This window comes from Haliotis rufescens, unplaced genomic scaffold (genome assembly GCF_023055435.1).
Source record: "Haliotis rufescens isolate VD_foot unplaced genomic scaffold, xgHalRufe1.0.p SCAF_2, whole genome shotgun sequence".
Taxonomy (NCBI): domain Eukaryota; kingdom Metazoa; phylum Mollusca; class Gastropoda; order Lepetellida; family Haliotidae; genus Haliotis; species Haliotis rufescens.
In genome coordinates, this window is record NW_025963890.1 from 4984106 (window position 1) to 5005796 (window position 21691).

General features: G+C 41.7%; 1 protein-coding gene across 1 annotated transcript; it reads right to left on the bottom strand.

Annotated features, from left to right (window-relative positions):
• Positions 1-9088: 9088 nt before the first annotated feature.
• On the bottom strand, positions 9089-21551 carry LOC124112775. Its single transcript, XM_046472914.2, has 8 exons — positions 20845-21551; positions 16233-17337; positions 14791-15074; positions 13945-14142; positions 13353-13441; positions 12284-12809; positions 10803-10889; positions 9089-10398 (listed from the first exon to the last, which is right to left on the bottom strand). The coding sequence occupies exons 1-8, from the start codon at positions 20996-20998 to the stop codon at positions 10268-10270; spliced, it is 2574 nt and encodes an 857-aa protein (XP_046328870.2). The 5' UTR covers positions 20999-21551; the 3' UTR covers positions 9089-10267.
• Between the last annotated feature and the right edge of the window lie 140 nt (positions 21552-21691).

The following is a 21691-nucleotide window of genomic DNA, read 5'->3' on the forward strand; positions in this document are numbered from 1 at the left end:
GCATGTGTTAACGAATCACTCTCAAATAGTGGCGAAAAATACCAGGTGTTCGCGAAAAGGTGAGCCACACCGGTGGCACTCATAGTAAACCCAGACAAAGGCAAGTGTCAACTGTTTACCTGAACAAAAACACGGGAACATATTTTACAAGTCAAAATAGGGAATTGCATCGGACATCCTGTTTTTCATTGATGCGTCAGATTTGGAAATGTCCTCCACATGTCTACCATAAGAAAAAATGAAAGCTTTTCTGAGTCCTTGAATGTTGTAACCTTGATCAAACAATTTTTCAGCAACAAACGTATGACCCTCTTTGAAATCTACTTTAAAAAAAGGTGTGCTCGATTGTACCTCAAAGGTGAAATGTAGACACCAAAGGCTTGAGCTGCTGGTGCTGATTGAGCTGCTGAAATATTGCACCACATAAAGGTAAAATTGACTTCTGGAAAGTTGAAGTCATCCTTCTTGTCTTACAGTCTTGTTGGGAGTGTTTTGTCACTCTGAATCTTTGTGCATAAATCTAAACGTGAAACAGAAGAGGTGGTCCCACTGTCTCCTTTATTTCTAGATCACGTGAGTAAATCAGGGAAGGGACTTGATATTTGGTAGTTATTAAACGATATCAGATCAGAAATTAGCTCTACGAAACTAAACGCAACAAAACCCTTTTCATAATCATAACAAATCTCCATAGTCCGTTGTACGATTCCCACTATATTGTAAGCATGTGTTAAATGAATCACTATCAAATTAAGATGGTACCAAGTGTTCGCGAAAAGGGGAGCGTATCCTGTCCCACAGGTAGCCCCGTCACAAACACAAGTCATGCAAAAGCAAGTCAACTGTTCACCTGAAATAATACGGGAGCACAAGGCACAGGCCAAAATACGGAATTGCATCGGACATCATTTTTGTCACTGATCCGTCAAATTTGGAAATGTCCTCCCCATGTCCGGACAAAGTAGCTATGTCTATTATAAAAACGTTTGGAAAGCTAAACATGAAGTTCGACCCCTTATTCATATGCTTTGTGTTACTTGTTAGTTTGGGTTTCAGTTACTATCGTTAATTTAAGAAAAGGTCAGTCGTGCCTTGATATGTCAGACGTGATATGAATACACCATTGTTTTTCAACCCATTCCATAACTAAGAACATATGTGTGTGACTTCGCGGTGCAGAGTTGCGTCCCTTTGGCGTGTCAGAAACCTATGATCGTAGGCTCAAATCCCAGATTCTCCCTGTTTATGTTTCTAGTTTTGTCAGCACCATTACCCACGGGTTTCACCGAAGTGGTAAACGTCTCAGACCTGCATCACTTCGGGCTTTCCCGCCACTTCAAGCCCCCACGCCGTGATGTAATTGAAATGTAGCTGGAATATTGCTGAGTGTGGCGTTAAACAAACAAATACTGGGGCGTTAGGGGGCGTTCACAGGGGCGTTAAACCAAAATTCACTCACTCACTCCGTTTTCATCAAAGAATGTCGACCCATGACAATTAATTCCGCTAACAGGAACAAAGGGTGACTGAGAAAGGGAGTTTGTTTGTTTGTTTGCTTGTTTGTTTGTTTGTGTTATGTTTAACGCCACACCTAGCAAAAGTCCAGCCATATGACGGCGTTTTGTAAATAATCGATCTGGTGAGTGATATCATGAGCATCGATCAACGGAATTGCGATACGCAGCAAACAACCAAGTCACAGATCATGAACACTCGATCCACTTAATCGTCTCTTATGACAAACATGGGCTTCTAGAGAGCTTTTGTCTCATCCGGATTCCCCACGGGGGAAGTTAGATATATGACCTTAGCTATGCAGAGTTTATATAAACATGCTTCTTATTACCATGCTGGTTGTTGAAAGTATTCCGTGTCTTCAGGACGAGCAATAGTTATTGGTTTTGGTCTAGTCGTGCCGCCATCGATGTTCAGTACCGTTCTAACTACTCACACCAAACCAAGACACTGGTCAGTAAAATACCGGTCAGTGGGTTTTATGTATATCATCGCGACCTTCAAATAACATATCAAGAGTCAGAAATTTCATATTGACGTCCAAGCTGTCGGAGTACGATGATACGCAATCAACCAAGTCACAGAGCCTGACCACCCGATCCCATTTAGTATCGCCAAGCGAGTGTAAGAAGCCTATTCTTAGCCTTGTCCTCGAGGGTCGGCCGAGACCATCAATGTACCCAGCTACCCTCTCGATCGAAAAATCTACAAATCATCATTTGTCCAAATAGATTGTCCGGTGGTAAATGTCCGGGTGGCAGTTGTCCTGCTCCCATAGAAACACAAGACATTGAGGACGTAAGTCATGGAACAAGTTCTTATATCATGGGGGCACGTGGCAGTTGTCCTGCTCCCATATAAACACAAGACATTTAGGACGTAAGTCATGGAACAAGTTCTTATATCATGGGGGCACGTGGCAGTTGTCCTGCTCCCATAGAAACACAAGAGATTTAGGACGTAAGTCAAGGAACAAGTTCTTATATCATGGGGGCACGAGGGGCCAGAATCGCTATGCATAGTTGCGTCCCTTAGGCACGTCAGAAACCTATGATGTGGAGGCAAATCCAGGTTCGCCCCGATTATGTTTCAAGGTTTGTCAGCACCATACCCGTGCTCGTGGCTTTCACCGAAGTGGTAAACGTCTGAGACCTGCATCACTTCGGGCTTTCCTCCCACATTAAGCTGTCACGCCGTGATATAACTGAAATAGTGTTGAAAGCGGCATTAAACCAACTCCTCACTCTTAAATCACGGCTAACTGCTCTATATATTGCACTCAACTTAGTAGGGATATTTTTCTTTCTTAATGATTCATAAAACTGATTCTCATAATATGTCAAGTGTATAAATAAATTAATGGCATGTCTGATTATTCCTATCAAAAACTGACAAGGACATATGAGATCACAGCGGTGAATATTAAATGACAATAAATAATGCAGTCAACCATCATAGGGTCTATGCTGTGTGTGCATTCCACGTAAACTGTGGTATTTTGTTCTCCTTACACTGAATAAGAATTCGTCTACTGACGGGATATAAAGCATCGTTATCGTCGTGGGTGTCCTTGGTCATGCAGTCACGCGTCCTCTGTCCAGGCTAAATCCTGTATTGAGTCAGTAATGAATTATCTGTTGTTATCTACCTCACTCACTCGCCCGATGTGATGCAGACCTACATAAAAAAACTGACGGCAATCCCCATATGGTTGTTCATACTTTACATCATCACTTTACAACTGATTTACAACTGATTTGCCTGGCGCAGACCCAGCAAAAATAGCGCTGACAGTCGACAACATTCTCTCAATCACACATGTGAACCCATGGGACGGAACCAATCAAAGCACATTTACATTTCACTGTCTTGCACCAGGTTTAGTGCTAAGTTCTGGTTGTGCGGTCCGGCCTGGGTTCAAAGACTCAACAAGGCTGTGCATGCACTCAACAGGTAGGGCGTTATGAACGTATTGTCCGCGGTCACTAGTTCTATATATGTCTGAATGAACTTCCCTCTGAGGTCACACGTCCTTTGATGTCCGTGTAGTGTCCACGGCGATTTTACAGGAGTGGTCGACAGTACGATACTGACCACTGTGTGGCCGACCTACAACCACTGGGCACTTCGTTTTCTGCTTAGAGCTATATATGTTATGCTGTGTAGAAAGATACGTTCTTTCGTTTTTTCTATGGTCTAACATACGCCCGTAGGATTTGTAAGTGCAGTTAGGTTTCTCGGTTTGAAAACGAGCATCTAACAACAATACCTTACATAGATCTTCTGGTAATTGGAGCCTGTATTTCAAGACATTTTAGAAAAATGAAAATAAAATTTATGTAAGGATCTTAAATAATAGTTTTGACATTTATCAGAAATGTTCAAATGGTCAGTGAGCAGCTAGATTTATTTATTTTAAAGACTTGCATCGTTTGACCTCATAACAACACTAAAGTATAGCTGGACAATTGTCTAAAAAGATAATTAGAAGGTTTTTGGGAGAGTTTTTTTCTGGTAGTGGTAGTTGAATCGGAACAAGTCCTCAACACAAGGTGTTTTCTCAGGTGATGTATGTTGAGACTTGCGAACACATGGTGAAAACATTGTAACCATAGTTCTGTTCTGGCTGGGTCAAGTTATTTATCCCAAATTCGCAAATTATAGAAAAGCCAGTTTTTATACTTATATGTCCGATTACTTTCATGACAATATTTCCAAATTTCCCGTGCATTTTACACTTACAAAGGTGGAAAAGCCATTACCACCACTTATCCTTGCGATAAGAACTCGAGCATTAACGCTTAAGAAGTGTCCAACTGAGATATGACAAGGTGAAGTACATTATGATTGAAGATGTGAAGATGACGCGTACTGCCCTAGAGCGAGTGAATGTTGTTTTACGCGACAGTCAGAATTTTTTCACCTACACCACGAGAATCTGGATATATTCAGTTATGGTTCTACTGGAAGAACTGAGATCCGGGACACACACACGAGCACGCACGCACGTACGCACGCACGCACACACACACGTGGCTATATGTTAAATAATCCTGAATGCGACGTTAAACCAATTTCACCATACTTTCCTCTCTTCACTGCACTGGCGAAGCGGTCTCAAAACTGTCAATATTATGCAGGTTGTTAGTTAGACACATCAGGAGTTACTTCCCTTGGACCAGTAGCCGTGAAACGTAAACTGGCTATTCTGGAGCAGCCCGGTCATTCGACTCTGATGTCAGATTATGTTTAGCTGGAAACGTCTGGGGCGAACAGAGGCTAATGATCTTTCATGATTCGAGTAGTTTCTGGCTGCCTACATAGTCCCTTTGTACAGATTATTGCCGCAGCCACAACGATTGGAATCAAATGTATACTAATAACCATTGTTTTTCTAAACACAACACACAGTTTTTATGTTTATTCTGTTGACTGGCATAAAGGAAGTTCAAAGGCAATAAAAGAATTGAACCGAAAACAGTTCACTGATTGGAGTGGTCATGATGCCTAGTTTGACACAAGTGGGTAGAACTCTTGACCCAAGCAGTGATCACTCACCGGATGCCTATGGTGTAATTCCTATTCTTTGAATGACATTGTTATAAGTTGTTACAACTGCTGCTCAATAAATATTTACTGAAATAAAGCTCTCTCTCATGAATGCGATGTTTCATTAATGCGAACAAAGACCACTCTCATTTTTCGCATTTAATTCACGCTCGCGTTACTTTCAAGATTTACAGTTCATATTAACATCAATATACCCATATGTAGTCCAGGTGACAAACTAACTGCATGCGTTCCTGGTTATTATAGTTAGATTATTTACTATCATATTGATCAAGTCTATGTATTTCCTTGAAGGTTAAAACTGCACTGGCGTTGTGCTTGAGATGAGTCTCAATGACCGTGTACATTCATATATTTTCTAAATTTACATTTAAACCAGTTTAGTTTTCAAATGAAAATGCTGCTGAACAATTGTGCTTCTCTGCATACACGCAGTTGTCGATAATATAAGTGTTTACAATTCATTATTACAGGGGCGACCCGTGAAGATCCGGGGTAGAATAGGTCTTCAGCAACCCATGCTTGACGTAAAAGGCGACTATGCTTGTCTTAAGAGGCGACTAACGGGATCGGGTTGTCAGGCTCGCTGACTTGGTTGATGCATGTCATCGGTCCCAATTGTGTGAATCGATGCTCATGATGTCAATCACTGGATTGTGTGGCCCAGACTCGATTACTTACAGACCGCCGTCATATAGCTGGAATATTGCTGAGTGCGGCGTTAAACAACAAACAAACAGACAAATTACAGTCTGTAGAACTCACTCCCTGTCCCGCCAGGTGGCGAACGTGACTCGCGGTGTTATTTGGGTGCCAGTGATACTGTCAGCACTATGGACAAGCTTGCTATAAATGCTGGCATGCCACGTTCTCTGTAAAGATGTAAAGCTTGACATGTTTTCATGTGAAGTCCATTGTTCAGATATATACCGTCACAGTCATGTGACGCCAACTGTACAGATATATTCGGACACATACAGTCATGTGACGCCCACTGTACAGATCTATTCGGACACAGTCATGGGACGCCCACTGAACAGATCTATTCGGACACACACAGTCATGTGACGCCCACTGTACAGATATATACCGACAAACAGTCATCTGACGCCCACTGTGCAGATCTATTCGGACACACACAGTCATGTGACGCCCACTGTACAGATATATCCCGCCACACACAGTCATGGGACGCCCACTGTACAGATAAAGACTGACAAACGCTTCAATGCGACGCCCACTGTACAGATATAGACCGACACACACAGTCATGTGACGCCCACTGTACAGATATAGACTGACAAACGCTGCAATGTGACGCCCACTGTACAGATATAGACTGACAAACGCTGCAATGTGACGCCCACTGTACAGATGTAGACTGACAAACGCTGCAATGCGACGCTTAAGAAACAGTTTGTGTTTATGTATGTTAGAATACGAAAGGTTTCTAAAACGACATATGGACAATTTATAATATTCGAGGTGTCTTATATGAGATCAAAGACAGCTTCCGTCATTTCTTGTTATGTAAACAAACAATAGCCTCACTTCTTCGCTTCACGACCTGCAACTGACGGTTTCTTGGGTGTGTCTATTTCCGCTAAAGGTCACGGGTGTTTTGCCGTTGTCCGGACACTGACCGCTGTGACCTACACATAGTGCGCGGTCAGCTGACTGAAGTCTGACCACCAGGGTCATGAAGGAAGTATATTGTTCAAAAGGCGACAGGGAGTAGCTCTAAAAACTATAATCTTGGCGGAGAAGGAACGATTTGACGATCAAGTTCGTAAGCAATTGACCGACTAAGCACATTTACATCTTGACATCGAGTCAAATAAAGTATTATCTCGGCAGGTTATTTAACATATATGCAATGAAATATAGTCGAAGTAAGACAGGTCTTCTTCGTATTTCAAAGTAGGTTGCGTTATATACATTATAGATACTGTACCTTAAGAATCTAGCTGCTCATTAATCTACGTACCTATCAACATTTACAACACTCACTCACTCACTCACTCACTCAAATAATAGTTATAATTAAGTCATGGTCGTCAGATGGAACACTAGGGGCATTTCTCAAATTAGTGCCAGTGACAGAGCAAATGTTCTTTTCCTATTTCCAATAAGAAATGTAACCTTTAAAGCAGATCTGGACTTGGTAGGCAACTGCAACGTTATCAACAATATACGCTATCAGAGAATCACCACGCCGGCCATAACCCCATTAGTCCGGAAATTTGGTAAGACCGGAAACCCCAGTAGCTCGGAAACCTCGCTAGTCCAGAGATCCCGGTAGTCTGGAAACCCCTTAAGTTCCGAAACCCCGTTCGTCCCGAAACCCTGTTAGTTTGGAAACCCAATTAATCATGTGATTGCGGAAACCCTATTAGTTCTGAATAGTTATCCTGGAAACCTCGTTTGTCCGGAAATCCTGTTTGTCCGGAAACCCCTATCAGTTCGGAAACCCCGTAGACCAGAAATCCCGTTTGTCCAGAAGTCCCAGGATTCCAGAAAGCCCATTAGTAAGCCTGGTAACCTTGTAAGCCTGGAACCCCTTATTTCGGAAACCTTGTTAGCCTGGAAACGCCCTTATTCCGGAACCTTGTAAGCCTGGAACCCCTTATTCCGGAAACCCTGTTAGCCTGGAAACGCCCTTTTCCCGGAAACCCTGTAAGCCTGGTAACCACGCTAGTCCGGAAAACTCATTAGTCTGAAAAAAAAACGTTAGCCCAGAAACCACGTTAGTCTAGTAACCTGTTTAGTCCTAAAGCCGGTTAGTTCGGAAACCTCGTTAGTCTGGAAAACCTGTTGGTCCGGAAACCTTGGTAGTCCGGAAATGCCATGATTCTGGAAACCCTGTTAGTTCGGAAACCCCATCAGTTCGGAAACCCCCTTAGTCCGGAATACCGTTAGTCTGGAAACCCCGTTAGCTTGGTAACACAATGTCTGGATACCCCATTAGTTTGGAAAACTTGTTGGTCTCTAAACCCAAATAGTCTGGAAACCCCGTTAGTGTGGTAACCCTGTTATCCCGGAAACCCTCTTACTCAATAGACTGGAAAACCCATCAGTTCAGAAACCATTTAGTCCGGAAACCACATAAGCCCAGAAACCCCGTTAGACCAGAAACCCGGTTAGTCCGGAAAACCCGTAAGTCAGACAATTCCGTCAGTCCGGAAACCCCTTTTGTCTGGAAACCCCTTCAGTCCGGAATCCACGCTTTTTGGATGATTGATCTGTTAAACTAAGGGAATAAAGTAATATACATATCATCCCATACCCACACATGCTTACTCTAAATACTCATCCTGACGATATTACTCGGACCAGTACCATGTTGATAATGGTCTACAAACCTTTCAGCTTGTTTTGTGGTACACATGTGGAGGATATTTCCCAATTTGACGCTTTAGTGACCAAACTGGTGTTCGGTAATCCCCTATTTTGACTTGTGCCAGGTGTTGCCGTGTTTTTTTCAGGTGAACAGTCTACTAGCCTTTGCGTGTGTTTGTGATGTTGCTCCGTTAGGGCAGGATACGTTTACTTTTTCACGAACACCTGGTATCATTACCATATGATAGACCCGTGAAGATCCGAGTTAGAATAGATCTTCAGCAACCAATGCTTGCAGTAAAAGGCGAGTTTGCTTGTCGTAAGAGGCGACTAACGGGATCGGGTGGTCAGACTCGCTGACTTGGTTGATGCATGTCATCGAATCCAATTGCGTGGATCGATGCTCCTGATGTCAATCAATGGATTGTCAGGTCCAGACTCGATTATTTACAGACCGCCGTCAAATGGCTGGAATATTGCTGTGTGAGGCGTTAAACAACAAACAACAACAACCATTGGATGGTGATTCAGAAACACATGGTCATGATATGGTCGGAATGGTACAATGGGCTTTGTTTTAGCAGATATTTCTTATAATAATGAAAATGGTTTTGTCGCTTTCTTCGTTCAATGACAATAACATATAGAATTCAAAACATTAATAAATCGGACATGAATTTATTTTCAAAATATAATATGTACAAAGGTAAAAAACAATATACATGTAAACAATAGCAATCAGTTCTAAAAGTATGAAAGTTTGTGAGGGTATAAAGACGAATGTGCAGAATTCTGATGACTGACTCTTCTTCGTAACGTGTTCCACAACATCCTTCATTAACATAAAGCTAAACATATCTGCAGCACGTGCACTCGTACCTATGACGTCATCTACATAACAAACGGCCCTGAACTAGCGTATGAACACAGCTATATAATACATTGGCACTAGGTATAATATTACATCCGTAATAATCTGTATTTTTTATTGATAATGTTGGGTAAGAGAAAGTAATATTATGATATACTATTAATGAATTTCGTGTATTTTCAAATTCCTGATGTCTTTGCTGAATTCCTCATTATACGTGTGATGAAATACTTATTTCAGCAAGTTAGCCATGAAGGATTGACCCCGAAAGTGAGTGAGTGTGGTTTAACGCCGCTTTGAACACTATTTCAGTTATGTCACGGCGTTTGAGCTTGAAGTGGGCGAAAGCCCAAATTTATGTATGTCTTAGATCTTTACATTTCTGGTAAAACCCTAAAGGACAGGTTCGGTGCTGACAAACCAAGAACATGGTCATAGCGAATCTGGGATTCGAACCCACGATCATAGGTTTCTGGCAGGCTAAGGCACGCAACTCTGCACAGGTAATTGCAGCGTCTTAGACTAGTGGGCCACCCCTGCCCTATACCCTTAAGAATAGCCACGGGGGGTATATATAAATGTTTATAATCGGTGTAGGTTTGTACTTTCATAGAACTGACATTCATCAATGATTGAATAAATAAATAAATGAGTGTGGTTGATACAACAGCTTTGCATTATTTGAATACAATATCAGAGGTAAAGTTGAACGACGATGATTTATCACAATGGATATGCATGACTATCAATAACCCTTAACTACTGAATGTTTCATGAGGGTATATTTCGTGTAATGTTGGTGTTGTCGTTGCACCGTGTTCAGGGAACATCAGAATGCATATCCAGGATGCCATTCGCAAGTATCGCCAACGACAGTGAGCGTTGATAGAATACTCATCAACACAAACATAAAACTGTCATCTAGTTGGTTTAAGTTGGTCTTTATCACATCCACAAGGGCTAACGCTCTGGTCATTTCTTTAGGTCAGCGGACCCCAAAGTAACCACTGTGTTCTTTTCTGTCATAGCGGCTTTGGCGTCTTCGAAATGTTGGTCCACAATTTCTTTCGGTGTGCACCCGATACGGAAGTAGCTAATATCCCCTGAAAACACAACACACAAATGACGTTAAGGTGATGGGAAGTTTCGTATCCTATGGTGTTAACTAGTGTTGCACAGGTTGAACGCTAGCTTGATATATTTTATTCAAACATTCAAGGAAACACTGAGCCGATACTTCCTTTGATAGGGATTTACTAGAGGATTAACTCCATGGCCACTAACAGCAACGGACGGATGTGTTCGGGTAATCTCATAACAGTGACATCCCGTTAGTCTGGAAACCCCGCTATTCGGGTGATTATTTTAGGACGTGTTTTGCATACAGTGGCGTTGCTCCGTTACAATGACTCCATATTCCGGACATTTATAAATCGGATGATTTCCCTGAAAACGACACTGTCCGGATTAACGGGGTTTCACTGTATACAAATGAATGTGGTTTTACCTTGATCTATTTTCATACAATTGACCACTGTGGACGCCACAAGTTCCCGAGATTCACCATCACATATAACAGCATCTAGTTTCTGGCCTGCAATACAACAAAAAGACATATTTAATCTCTGAAGCACGTACATGCAAATTGAGGGGACAAAATGCAAGCGTTATCACAACGTTACTAGGCTGAAAAACACTAGTTGACACCGGTATCAAATAAATCACCATCGAATAAAAAATTCTTTTTTTTCCCCTTCATTTTAGCCCCCACCATCAAACATGAGTATACAGTAAACTACGGTTATAACGAACTCAAAGGGACTACTAATTTTAGTTCGTTATAACCGTAGTTCGTTATAAGCACATATACAGCATAACTACAGCAAGTAGTCGGGACCAAAAAAGTAAGTTCGTTATATCCGTCAGTTCGTTATAAGCGTGTTCGTTATAACCGTAGTTTACTGTAATTGTTTATCTCATTATACAACTGATATAAGATTTGATATTTGATCTGTCAAGGATTTCTTCATTGGAGTAGAATCCAACTATAAAAAAACATTGTAAGTACATTAAGTACTGAATTCAATCTAAACACACGCAATACATAGATAGAGTAGTGCAACGCTAAGGCAAACAACAGTGTGACCTAATTCGTACGTGAGGTTTATTTAAAAATGTTACGGCCATCTAACTCCTTCCGGGGATCAGAATTAACGTCGTAATAAGAATTAAGGTTGAGGTTGGAGTAATGCAAAGTTAAATGGTTTTAAAGCATCCTTTTACCGAGTATGTTCATTCATTAAAAAATGTTTAAGCTCATTATAATGACCATTAGAGTTGCGGTCGGTGGAATACGTGCAGGGTGCGATTGTACACACTGCTTACGTGCTTTTAACGTTTAAAGATATTTAGACCCTAATTCGGTGCAATTACTACAAAATAACTTGACGAACTGTTTGTAAACGCCATCACGTGTGAGAATTGAGGAACAAGTATACGTGTGTTAACTTCATATTGCCATAAAATGCATGTCATAATTCAATTCAAAATCATAAATTATGAAACAATGTATCTCTTCCGTGAATATTCGATATTGAAATGGGGTTTCATATTGTGAATAATATAAGGCAGCTCTATAATGTATAATAGTAAAACAGATAACAAAATATATCAATAAACTACGTTTATAACGAAAACGCTTATAACGAACTGACCGTTATAACGAACTTTTCTTTTAGTCCCAGGCATTTGTTGCATATATTCTGTATATATGCTTATAACGAACTACGGTTATTACGAACTAAAACAACAGTGGTCTCCCTGAGTTCGTTATAACCGTTGTTTAGTGTATTAGAAATTATATTTTCCATATCTGTAAATGGAACTAGTATTCGTCAAAATGCATAAAGTAAGTTCAAGATGGGAGTCAAGGTAGATTCGATTGACAATTCTGACTGAAATTATAAAAATAAATGAACAATGACCTACCCAAAGACCCAATAAGCATACTGTGATGAGTGCTGTCGGCGCCACCGCTGGGGTTACCGGAAGTGAGAGCAATAGGTCCAGACCAGGATACCAGGTAAGCAAGGACACAACTGTCAGGTACCCGGATGCAAATGCTGTCCTTGGTACCAACAAGATCATAGGCATCCCCGACCCCAAGATTGTACATCCATTGTCCTTTGGGTACAACACAACTGATACCACCTGGGTAGCATCTTTCCATGAAGTTCCATAGTAGCGGGCTGAAGTCGGGGGTGGCTGCTTTCAACTGATCCAGGTTGGCGAGACAGAGGCAGATGGGCTTCTCTGGGGGGCGTTCCTTGACGGTGTAGATGCGCTGAATGGACTCGGGGTGTTTGCAGGAGGCTGCGATGGCGTAGACGGTGTCTGTTGGGGTGCCGATGACGCCGGCGTTGTCCAAGACCTTGGCTACCTTCCGGAGGGCGGACGATCGACGTGAGGGGAAGAGGGGACACGGGGGGTTTTCGTAGGGGTCAACGTACTTCTCCTGTAGTGCAAAAATGAGTCATGATATCATATTTGTTTTGTTTTTTGTTTGTTTGTTGTTTTACACCGCACTCCATATTCCAGCTATATGACGGCGGTCTGTAAATAATCGAGTCTGGACCAGACAATCAAGTTATTGACATCATGAGCATCAATCCACGAAATTGGAATACGAAGACCAAGGAGACCAAGTAAGCGAGCCTGATCACCCGATACCGTTAGTCGCCTCTTACGACCAGCATAGTCGCCTTTTACGGCAAGCATGGGTTCTACCCCGAATCTTCACGGGTCTCATGATATTATAACGAACGTCATGTACCATTGCAGACTTTCATCATGAAACCTTCTATTTATGTTGGTTTGCACCCTGTTATGATCATTCTTATTATCGTATGAAATAGTGTTCTTGTGAGATCACCGCAGGTTCGTTATCGTCACTATCTCCTGACATCAGCTCTCCGCGTCTCGAACAACGGATTAATCGACCTTAGTAGGGAGTTTCCTTAAGATTACGGAAATGGTTGCTTCGCTTCTATTTACTTACCTCAAAAACTGGATGACCGACAGGGATGACCACGTCCATCAACACGCCGTTTACCAACTCAGCAATAGCTCCATAGAGACACACGGCACCTACAACGACAGTGGATATAAATTGTGGTAATTACACTCGGGTATTCGGTATATTCGACTTCATAACGTCCGGTGTCCACTGTACTTGGAAATCAATACTCATTGGGAAATGGAGGGTGGGGGTGGGGTGGGGGTAGGGGGGGGGGGGGGGGGGGGTGTGTGTGTGTGGGGGGGGGGGGGGGGGGTGGGGGGGGGTGGTGGTGGTAAACGTTGGTTATTTTATATGCGATTGGTCGTCATACCTGTACTTGTCGTACATAGAGTAGCCTTACTTTGAAAGTATGACATACACAGCGATGGATGATAGAATTTGGCTTTTAGTTGGTTTGAATATGCAATGGTTGAAAATTCATTCGGTATATCCGAAGTTATCTGATCCACGGGGTTGGAACATAAATTGAGTATGCAATCCTCGTATATTCGGCATAAACGAAGTTGACTTTACTTCATTCCGGGGTGGTTGGAATATAATGGAGTATGCTGTTGATGATTATTCGACTTACAAGCAAGAACGGCTGTGACGAGGATCATCCAGGTGGGGTTGGTGTTGAAGCAGCGGACGACGAGTGCGATACTGCACAGCTCCATGAACATGGAAAAGGGGATCCACACCCGGGTGAACACCGGCGTCACAAACATCCCGATTGTATGCAGGACCAGAATCCCCACAGCAGCAGAACGCAGGGGGAATGCCTGGGTGTCTGAAACAAAACAAAAAAATTAACTAATTATTCCAATTTCACTTCAATTTGTTGTTTTATAAAAAGCCTTGAAAATGATGATTGAAATAGTAAGATATGCATGTCATAGTTTCCGATCTATGAACGAAGTTTCCGTTCTATGTTGCTCCAGTTCGTAGATATTCGCCAAACAGGTATACATAATTATGTTTAACACCTGGTAGCAGTGTTCGAAAAAGCGCCTGCCCGTGGGGCCGTGGCAAGTAGATTTCGTGTCCGGCCCGTAGTTTCAGCGCTGTATGGGTCCTTATGGCCTGCAGTAAACTTACGAGTTTATATATTTCTCACAAAAAGCTATTTTTTAAATGAGGGCCTGAGAAGTTTAGTCAGGGCCTGCAGCTTCTAAAGTATGTGGGTTCTGATGGCAGCTTGGGGCGGTCGGGTAGCCTAGTGGTTAAAGAGTTCGCTCGGCACGCCGAAGACCCGGGTTCGATTCCCGACATGGGTACAATGTGTGAAGCCCATTTCTGGTGTCCCCCGCAGTGATATTGCTGGAATATTGCTAAAAGCGGCGTAAAACCATACTCACTCACTCTAATGGCAGCGTGGCAGTTTGTTTTATTTCAAGCATAACAAAATATTATTTTCAGGAAAGTTGACAGAACTCACTATCAATAAGCAGAGCGCTCCATACAGCCCAGAAGCCAGCCAGAACGAGGATGTAGTAGGCCTTCGCTAGACTCCCCGCGGTGAAGGAGAGTCGGACTGCGTACAGGTTGAGCAGGATCCCAGCCACCACCATCCAGGGGAGGGCCAGGGTCCCCCCTCTCTGGCCCTCAAGGGGGGCCAGGCACGCCAAGGCGACGCTGTTGGCGATGAGCGCGAGAGTGTCGACTATCTTCATGTCGACCTTGTCTTCGTCTCTGTACCAGCTGTTGTCTCCCTTGCCGCCACTGAAATAAAGATAGAGAACGCCATTTATAATGTTGAAACTCTCTGAGGTTCAGAAAGGGAGTTTCAAATATGCTTAATGACTTTCTAGTCATCTCATATCATAATCATTGGGGCGGTCACTTGTGTAGTTAATCGTAGTGAATATGTGAATTAATATATTTTAATATTATATACAATGTAGATGTAGTTTTCTATCTATACATAAGGAATTAGTCGGAAATTTGATGGCATGAAAATAAATAAATAAATAAATCTATAAAAATAATGGTAAATAGATAAACAAATAATTCAATAAATAAATAGATTTAAAAATTAACCAGCTAAAAAAATGTTAACATTTATGAATATACTATATTTATTGTTATTGAAGATATTTAGATATTTGAAGCCATTTATAAGTAAATGTGCAAAATCATAGGAAAGGAAACTACAATTGCAATTCAATCAGCAAATGTTTTTTACCAAAGTGTGTCTCTTTATACAACACATCCATGTACCAGGCTGACCCAAGGCGACAAAACAAAGATAGGTCAGTGATTTTAGAAGGGCGGCAATCGTCTTTGATCTTTGTCTGTTGTCTATTTCCGCTAAAGGTGAAACTTACACATTCCACATCACCACATGCCGGCGTCACGCATGCTTATTGTGCAAGATGGTTATTTTCATTACGTATTTTCTGTCAGGCCATGTCCGGTAAAAATTTGAACTATTGAACTCCAGTCACGGGCGGGTTAGATTTTCTTTCATAACGTGGCGTTTGTCATTGTTGTGTAACACGTTTGTCTTGGGTGTGTAAGTGCTTGTATTGGGTTTTTTAAACGAAAACTATTTTGTTTTTTATTATTTTTTACACTAAATCTTAACATTTTGTCGGTGAAATGAACGTCTAACCCGTAAGTGAATAAAAATGAAAATGAATTTTGTACATTGTTTTCAATAATCGGGAACAATAAACAATTATTTGATCAAAGATTCTCGAAAAGCCTACTGACTGCATTCTTCATTGTGTCAACGCAGATCAGTAATATTCAAACCTTTCTAGGTTATCACTCTGGAATGGCCTGAAGAATTTGGAAACGTGATCCCTATACAATGTTGATATCTACTGTATTATATGATCAACAACTCAGAAACTGATGATTCATTTTGATACATACCCCATTCCCTTGAATATTCCGATTAAAGCCTTCTTCAGCTTGTCTGCATGGACAACCTCTTCCCCAATCCACATGACAGACTTCTCCGCGATGGAGTTCTCCAGATGTGCCATGGACACATACAGGGACACGATGGCGAAGATCGCCCCCGAAACCCCGAAGGAGAAGTTGTGGGCCCGATGAGGGATGTGGTCGACGGAGAGTACCACCACGCAGAGAAACAGGAAGTTGTACAAGAAGACGACCTTATTACGGGCAGCGGACAAGAGGAGGAGGAACAGGGCGATCGCGATGAGACCCCACTGACCGAAAAAGTTCACCCTGAAGTCGTCGATGCCGGGGAAGTTGAGGGAAATGAGAAGCTGGACCGCTCCCCTTGACAACCAGAACAGGAAGTAGATGGCGAACTCGACGGCGTGGAAGAAGTCGTGTCTGAGGAACGCGTAGTAGCTGGCGAGGAGGTGGCAGTAGAAGCAGTAGACGAACATAGGCATGGCGGCCCGGAAGTCGGAGAAGTATCCCAGATGATGGAAAACCAACGTCGCCGCAGGCACCACGTTGCCCATGTAGCCGAGGCCGTAGGGTTCACCGTACTTGGTGTTCTTCCTAGCTTCATTGGTAGTGTTGGGGTTTTCCTTGACTCGGATAAGAAGTGGGTCGAAGATGGCGTTTCCAAGGCCGGGCAGGATGTATCTCTGACTCACCCCTTTCAGTGCCATGACAACCGAGGCGTAGACACTGGTGATGACGATGAAGAGTTCGAACGCTGCGGCGACTCTTCTTCCCCAGTCGAAGAAGGCCCCAACACCTTCGAAAATGAGAGTCAACATGATAGCAAAGAGGACAGGGGGCATGATGTAGTTGACGGTGATGGCGCAGAGAGACAGAATGACTGCCACGGTCATGAAGCCTATCATACCGGGGAGGATCCCCACCCTCAGGATCTCGGCCCCCATGACTGGGGCTAGGATGTGGTTGATGCCCATCACTGTCCACAAGGCGGCGAACACGGCGAAAGCTGTTCCGGTCAAATGGTCGTTACGCCGGAAGCAGAGAAGAGATGCTACCAGCTGCAGAAACCCTCCCATCACAATCAGGTGCGCCCCTGTGGAAGAAAATATATATACTGTAGCCATGGCAATTAAATAAATAACGTGAAGAAGAATCTACATATCTTTGAAAAATTACCTTTCATTTACCGAGCTACTGATATCAGCGTATCATGGAGATGCATTTTTCATCAGTTAATGTTTATCAACAATTCAGAAACTGAAGTTTTTAATTGACAAAATCTTAAAAAATTATCCTACATTTCCCTTTTTCCCCGTTATACCCGTTTTCTGTTTCCATTTTCATATTGTACAATGCAGTATGTAAATATTGTAAAGCATCATTTTGCGATCTTATAATAGGCAGGGAAGGATTTATTAGAGGTCTGTGGTTATTGCTCAACTTGCCTACGTTGGGTACGCTTTATACATGAATATAATTCTTCAAGTCAACTGCAGCATTATTAAAAATCTACACTTTTGATATTTTTATAAATATTATTCTATCCATTCAACTTCATTTCTTTATTACAAGTCAATGCAACGAGCCCAGCTATACCAGCCCAACATAAGCAACACGCAAAGCTGCCCACAAACTGTGAGGAAGTGAGTGGGTCGTCTCCACCATCAACAAACCAAGGCTGTACTTCCTAGCCTCCACTGCTCGTATACCGTTATACGGGAACCTTAACGTGACTCGCGATTAACCCCGTTAACCAATTACCCGGGAAATCCTGTCATCACCTTAATCGCAGTTGATGCCCTACGGCCGTGAGACCAGAGTGTTGATGGAGATTAGGAAGTTAGTTTTTCCTGTCTTTAACTTGTTGACATACCATATTTCAATATTCGTTTGATGTGGGTTTTATATGTTTTTATAAACCATATTGGTGTTACAAAAAACATAATACTCTTATAATTGGGTTAAATTTTGAAAAAACTGCAGAAAATCTGCAAATTCTTCCGGAAATGTAATATAACTGGAATGTTAAATTTGTTTTTTGTCACGAAAAACATGTAGTTTAGCTCTGTTTGAGTATAAACATTATCTGTCACGTGCGAACAGATCATAAAGTGCACTTTTTGTCTGTATTTTTTCTAAACCCTTTGTTCTAGGGTCTTTGTGTGTACTTTTCTCGCTTCCAGAAATCAATTTAGAATTTTAACTGTTTCTTGACTCAAAACGTAACTCAAACACATTCATGAATAGAAATGTTGATCTATTTTATCATGGTTGTGATCTCTTCGCGTTGTATTAGAACATGTCTTTTTTGCTTTAATGCCCCACCCCGTGCCTGTGCAAACAAGGGACGTAACTCCTATCGGCCTCGCAGTCCACCCGTTCCAGAAACCCCGCACAACACTTGTACTCGGCCATAAACTTGATTTAGCTATGATAATTTTACAGAATATTGTAATATACTTAATTCATAATATTTTAATAAGTGGATATCTACACGCATGACAAAGAAAACTATTCATATGCCAATAATTGGACACCCTTTCAGTCGAAGCTGAGAGAGTGAATTTTAAACCATGGACTGGCGTGTGTGTGAGTTTGATTGACAGGTAAAGTGTTGACCGTACAGCTGACCGACGTGTCTTGGAAGTTATTTCGCAGGAAACAGTGACCGATGGGAAACAATTGAGAGGAAGAAGAACAAATAAAAGACAAAAGAAGGTCGAATTGTGTCTGTCTGCCTTACATGTTTTAATGGATTCGTGACTACCTGATCTGCCGCGTTTCTAATTAGACACGCACGCGGTATTTTGGAAACGGTTCTCTTCGCTACTGCTTGTTAGAATGGTTAAAGGAATTACTTCCTTGAAAACATTCTTTGGGCTTGTTGTAGTACGTCAAACGAACCGAAATTGATTATTTTAAATCACAGTCATATTTGATCGAAGAGTTTTTTCATGGTTATTTGATGACAATATGTAAGTGATTGAGTGAGTATGGTTTTACGCCGCTTTTGGCAGTATTCTAGGAATATCGCGGTTGTGGACCCCAGAAATGGGCTTCACACACTGTACCCATGTGGGGAATCGAAACTGGATTTCGGTGTGACGAGCGAACGCTCTAACCACAAGGCTACCATACCACCCCCTTAACAGTATGTAAATATTACATTTGCTGGTTGTCATGGTAACAGCAAAGATATATGATAACCAGGTATAATCACTACGTCATTTTGATGGAGACCTTTTGAAATTAGGAATATGACCTATACGTGTTATGTTGATAGATTAATCATTTATAGTAAATGACGGCGATGGTGCACCAGAAATGGGTTAGACACATTGTACCCATGTGGGGCATCGAACCTGGACCTTTGGAGTGAAGAGCGAACGCTTTAACCACTAGACTACCCCACCGTCCAACACCACTTAGATACGCCAAAACGACAAATATTCTTGCGACCTTCTTCTACGTTCGTATCTACCCACACTGTACATTCAATACGCATTGGAATTTATATTCCCGCTTTTTCAGCTGTAAACCTGTTTCGTAAAAATATTTAATTTCCGCGATCATTAGTCGTTGAAGTTTTAGATTCGACTTTAACATCCATATTTAGATCTAAACCGCGGGAGCGGGAACAAATATAGACAGAAAACTGATATTTCCGTTTCATCGTTGTTGTTACATTCTTTTTATCTGACGGTTGTTCTTTAATGTAAACCAGATTACAAGGGGAACGTTTCAAAAGGAAATGAGAGCTATATCCTAAGGTTACACAACAGTGGTAATCGGCTTAGCGACAAGCTTAGACTTAAAACAGTAGGCGACTTACATGTATTTCCTTTTTATACATACCAGCTACACATGTGTGGCTTCGGAAAAACGGAACATTTAGCTACTTGTGCAAACATTTCCAATTTTTAATGCACTTACAAAGTTGCACTTTGGTGATGTACAAGACATATTTTTTTCTATAAATGGATGTCTGCATTTTTTACTTCAACAATGAGATTTTCTCATTTACAATCTTCTAAAATCTCATCAAAGATATATATTATTTTTTAATATGATTTTATTTTGTAGTCGTGACAACAGAAATGATAGTTATCAATAATGGTAATCGAAGAGCATTTTCTCTGTAATCTCACAAACAGTTTCAGTTGAATTGAACATTGTCATTGTATTGAAAATTGAAAAATATCGAAATTTGGAATATATGTTTCAACATTTTTGACAAACTCCTGTTATGTCCCGTTGAAATCTTAAGCCGGCGATTTCTATTTGTTAAGTTACGCAAATGGCGGGGGAACGCAATAGGGAAGTAAGCGGCACACGAGGAGACGTTTCCTTGTGTGTGAAAGCATATCTCCAACATAAACAAAATAATGTTCTACCAGAAAGGTTAAGATGAAAGAAACAAAATCCCAAACGAGTTAACGTCAAAATATATGAAAATATGAGTGTTAAATCATATTTCAGTTCAGATTGGGACCAATACAAACGTATGAATAAATATTGATTGATATATGTTGTTTTAAATAATTAATAAATATTAATGCCCAACCATATATTTTAAAATGGAACATTTTTTTTTACTTACCTGCGAGAGTCATTGCGGGCTGTGAGAATGGACCGTCAAGCATGTTTTCTACTGCAACGATCAAAGCTGACATAATATTTGCAATCAAACCAAGGGTGCCAGGTTCGGCGTATAATATCGCCGCAAAGGCTTCAACCTTCTCTTCTGGATCCATAATTGTCGTCTGCGATCAGAACGGTCGTCTGTTCCGATCACGTCTGCTTGAAGTGATTCTCACACTCTGGTGGAAAATAGAGTCGACGACCTCGGGAATTTGTAATAATTGTCCGCTTTAGTTCGAGAAACGATGAGGAAAATATTTTTGAAAATGAGCTGTCCTTTAGGTTAAATGTCGCCTGGCTAACTACTGGCCATGGAACTCGCGCGAAAATATTCAGTGTTGCCTTCAAACGAGTTCCAGTGTTTGTGGTGATGAAGTAAGCAGTTCTCCGTTTTGTGTTGTCAACGCGGACACAGGGAAACGCCACACGAAGATTCCCGTGACTCGCAACCCTAATCTCCCGAAATGTCAAATTGCTGCAGTGTCGTCGCGAACCTTGAATATATAACCAATTTTGATACGGGTCTACAACGACGTATATCTATTTTTATCACTGGGTGGAGTCACGACATGCGTAGGCTTTGATATAATATTTTCCAGAGTGGGTGGCTTTCCCAAAACGCATGTATCTTTCAATCTTAGACGTCATTCTATATCTGAGGCCGGATCTTCCCGGTCCGAACAGTTGTAGCGCCGCCCCCTGCCGTTTCTTACTCACCTCCACTTTTAGCATAACCCTTGTCTACACTACATCGCGCACATTGATTCGCGCACTGACCGCTGCTCTCTTTTCCTACTAACCAATCG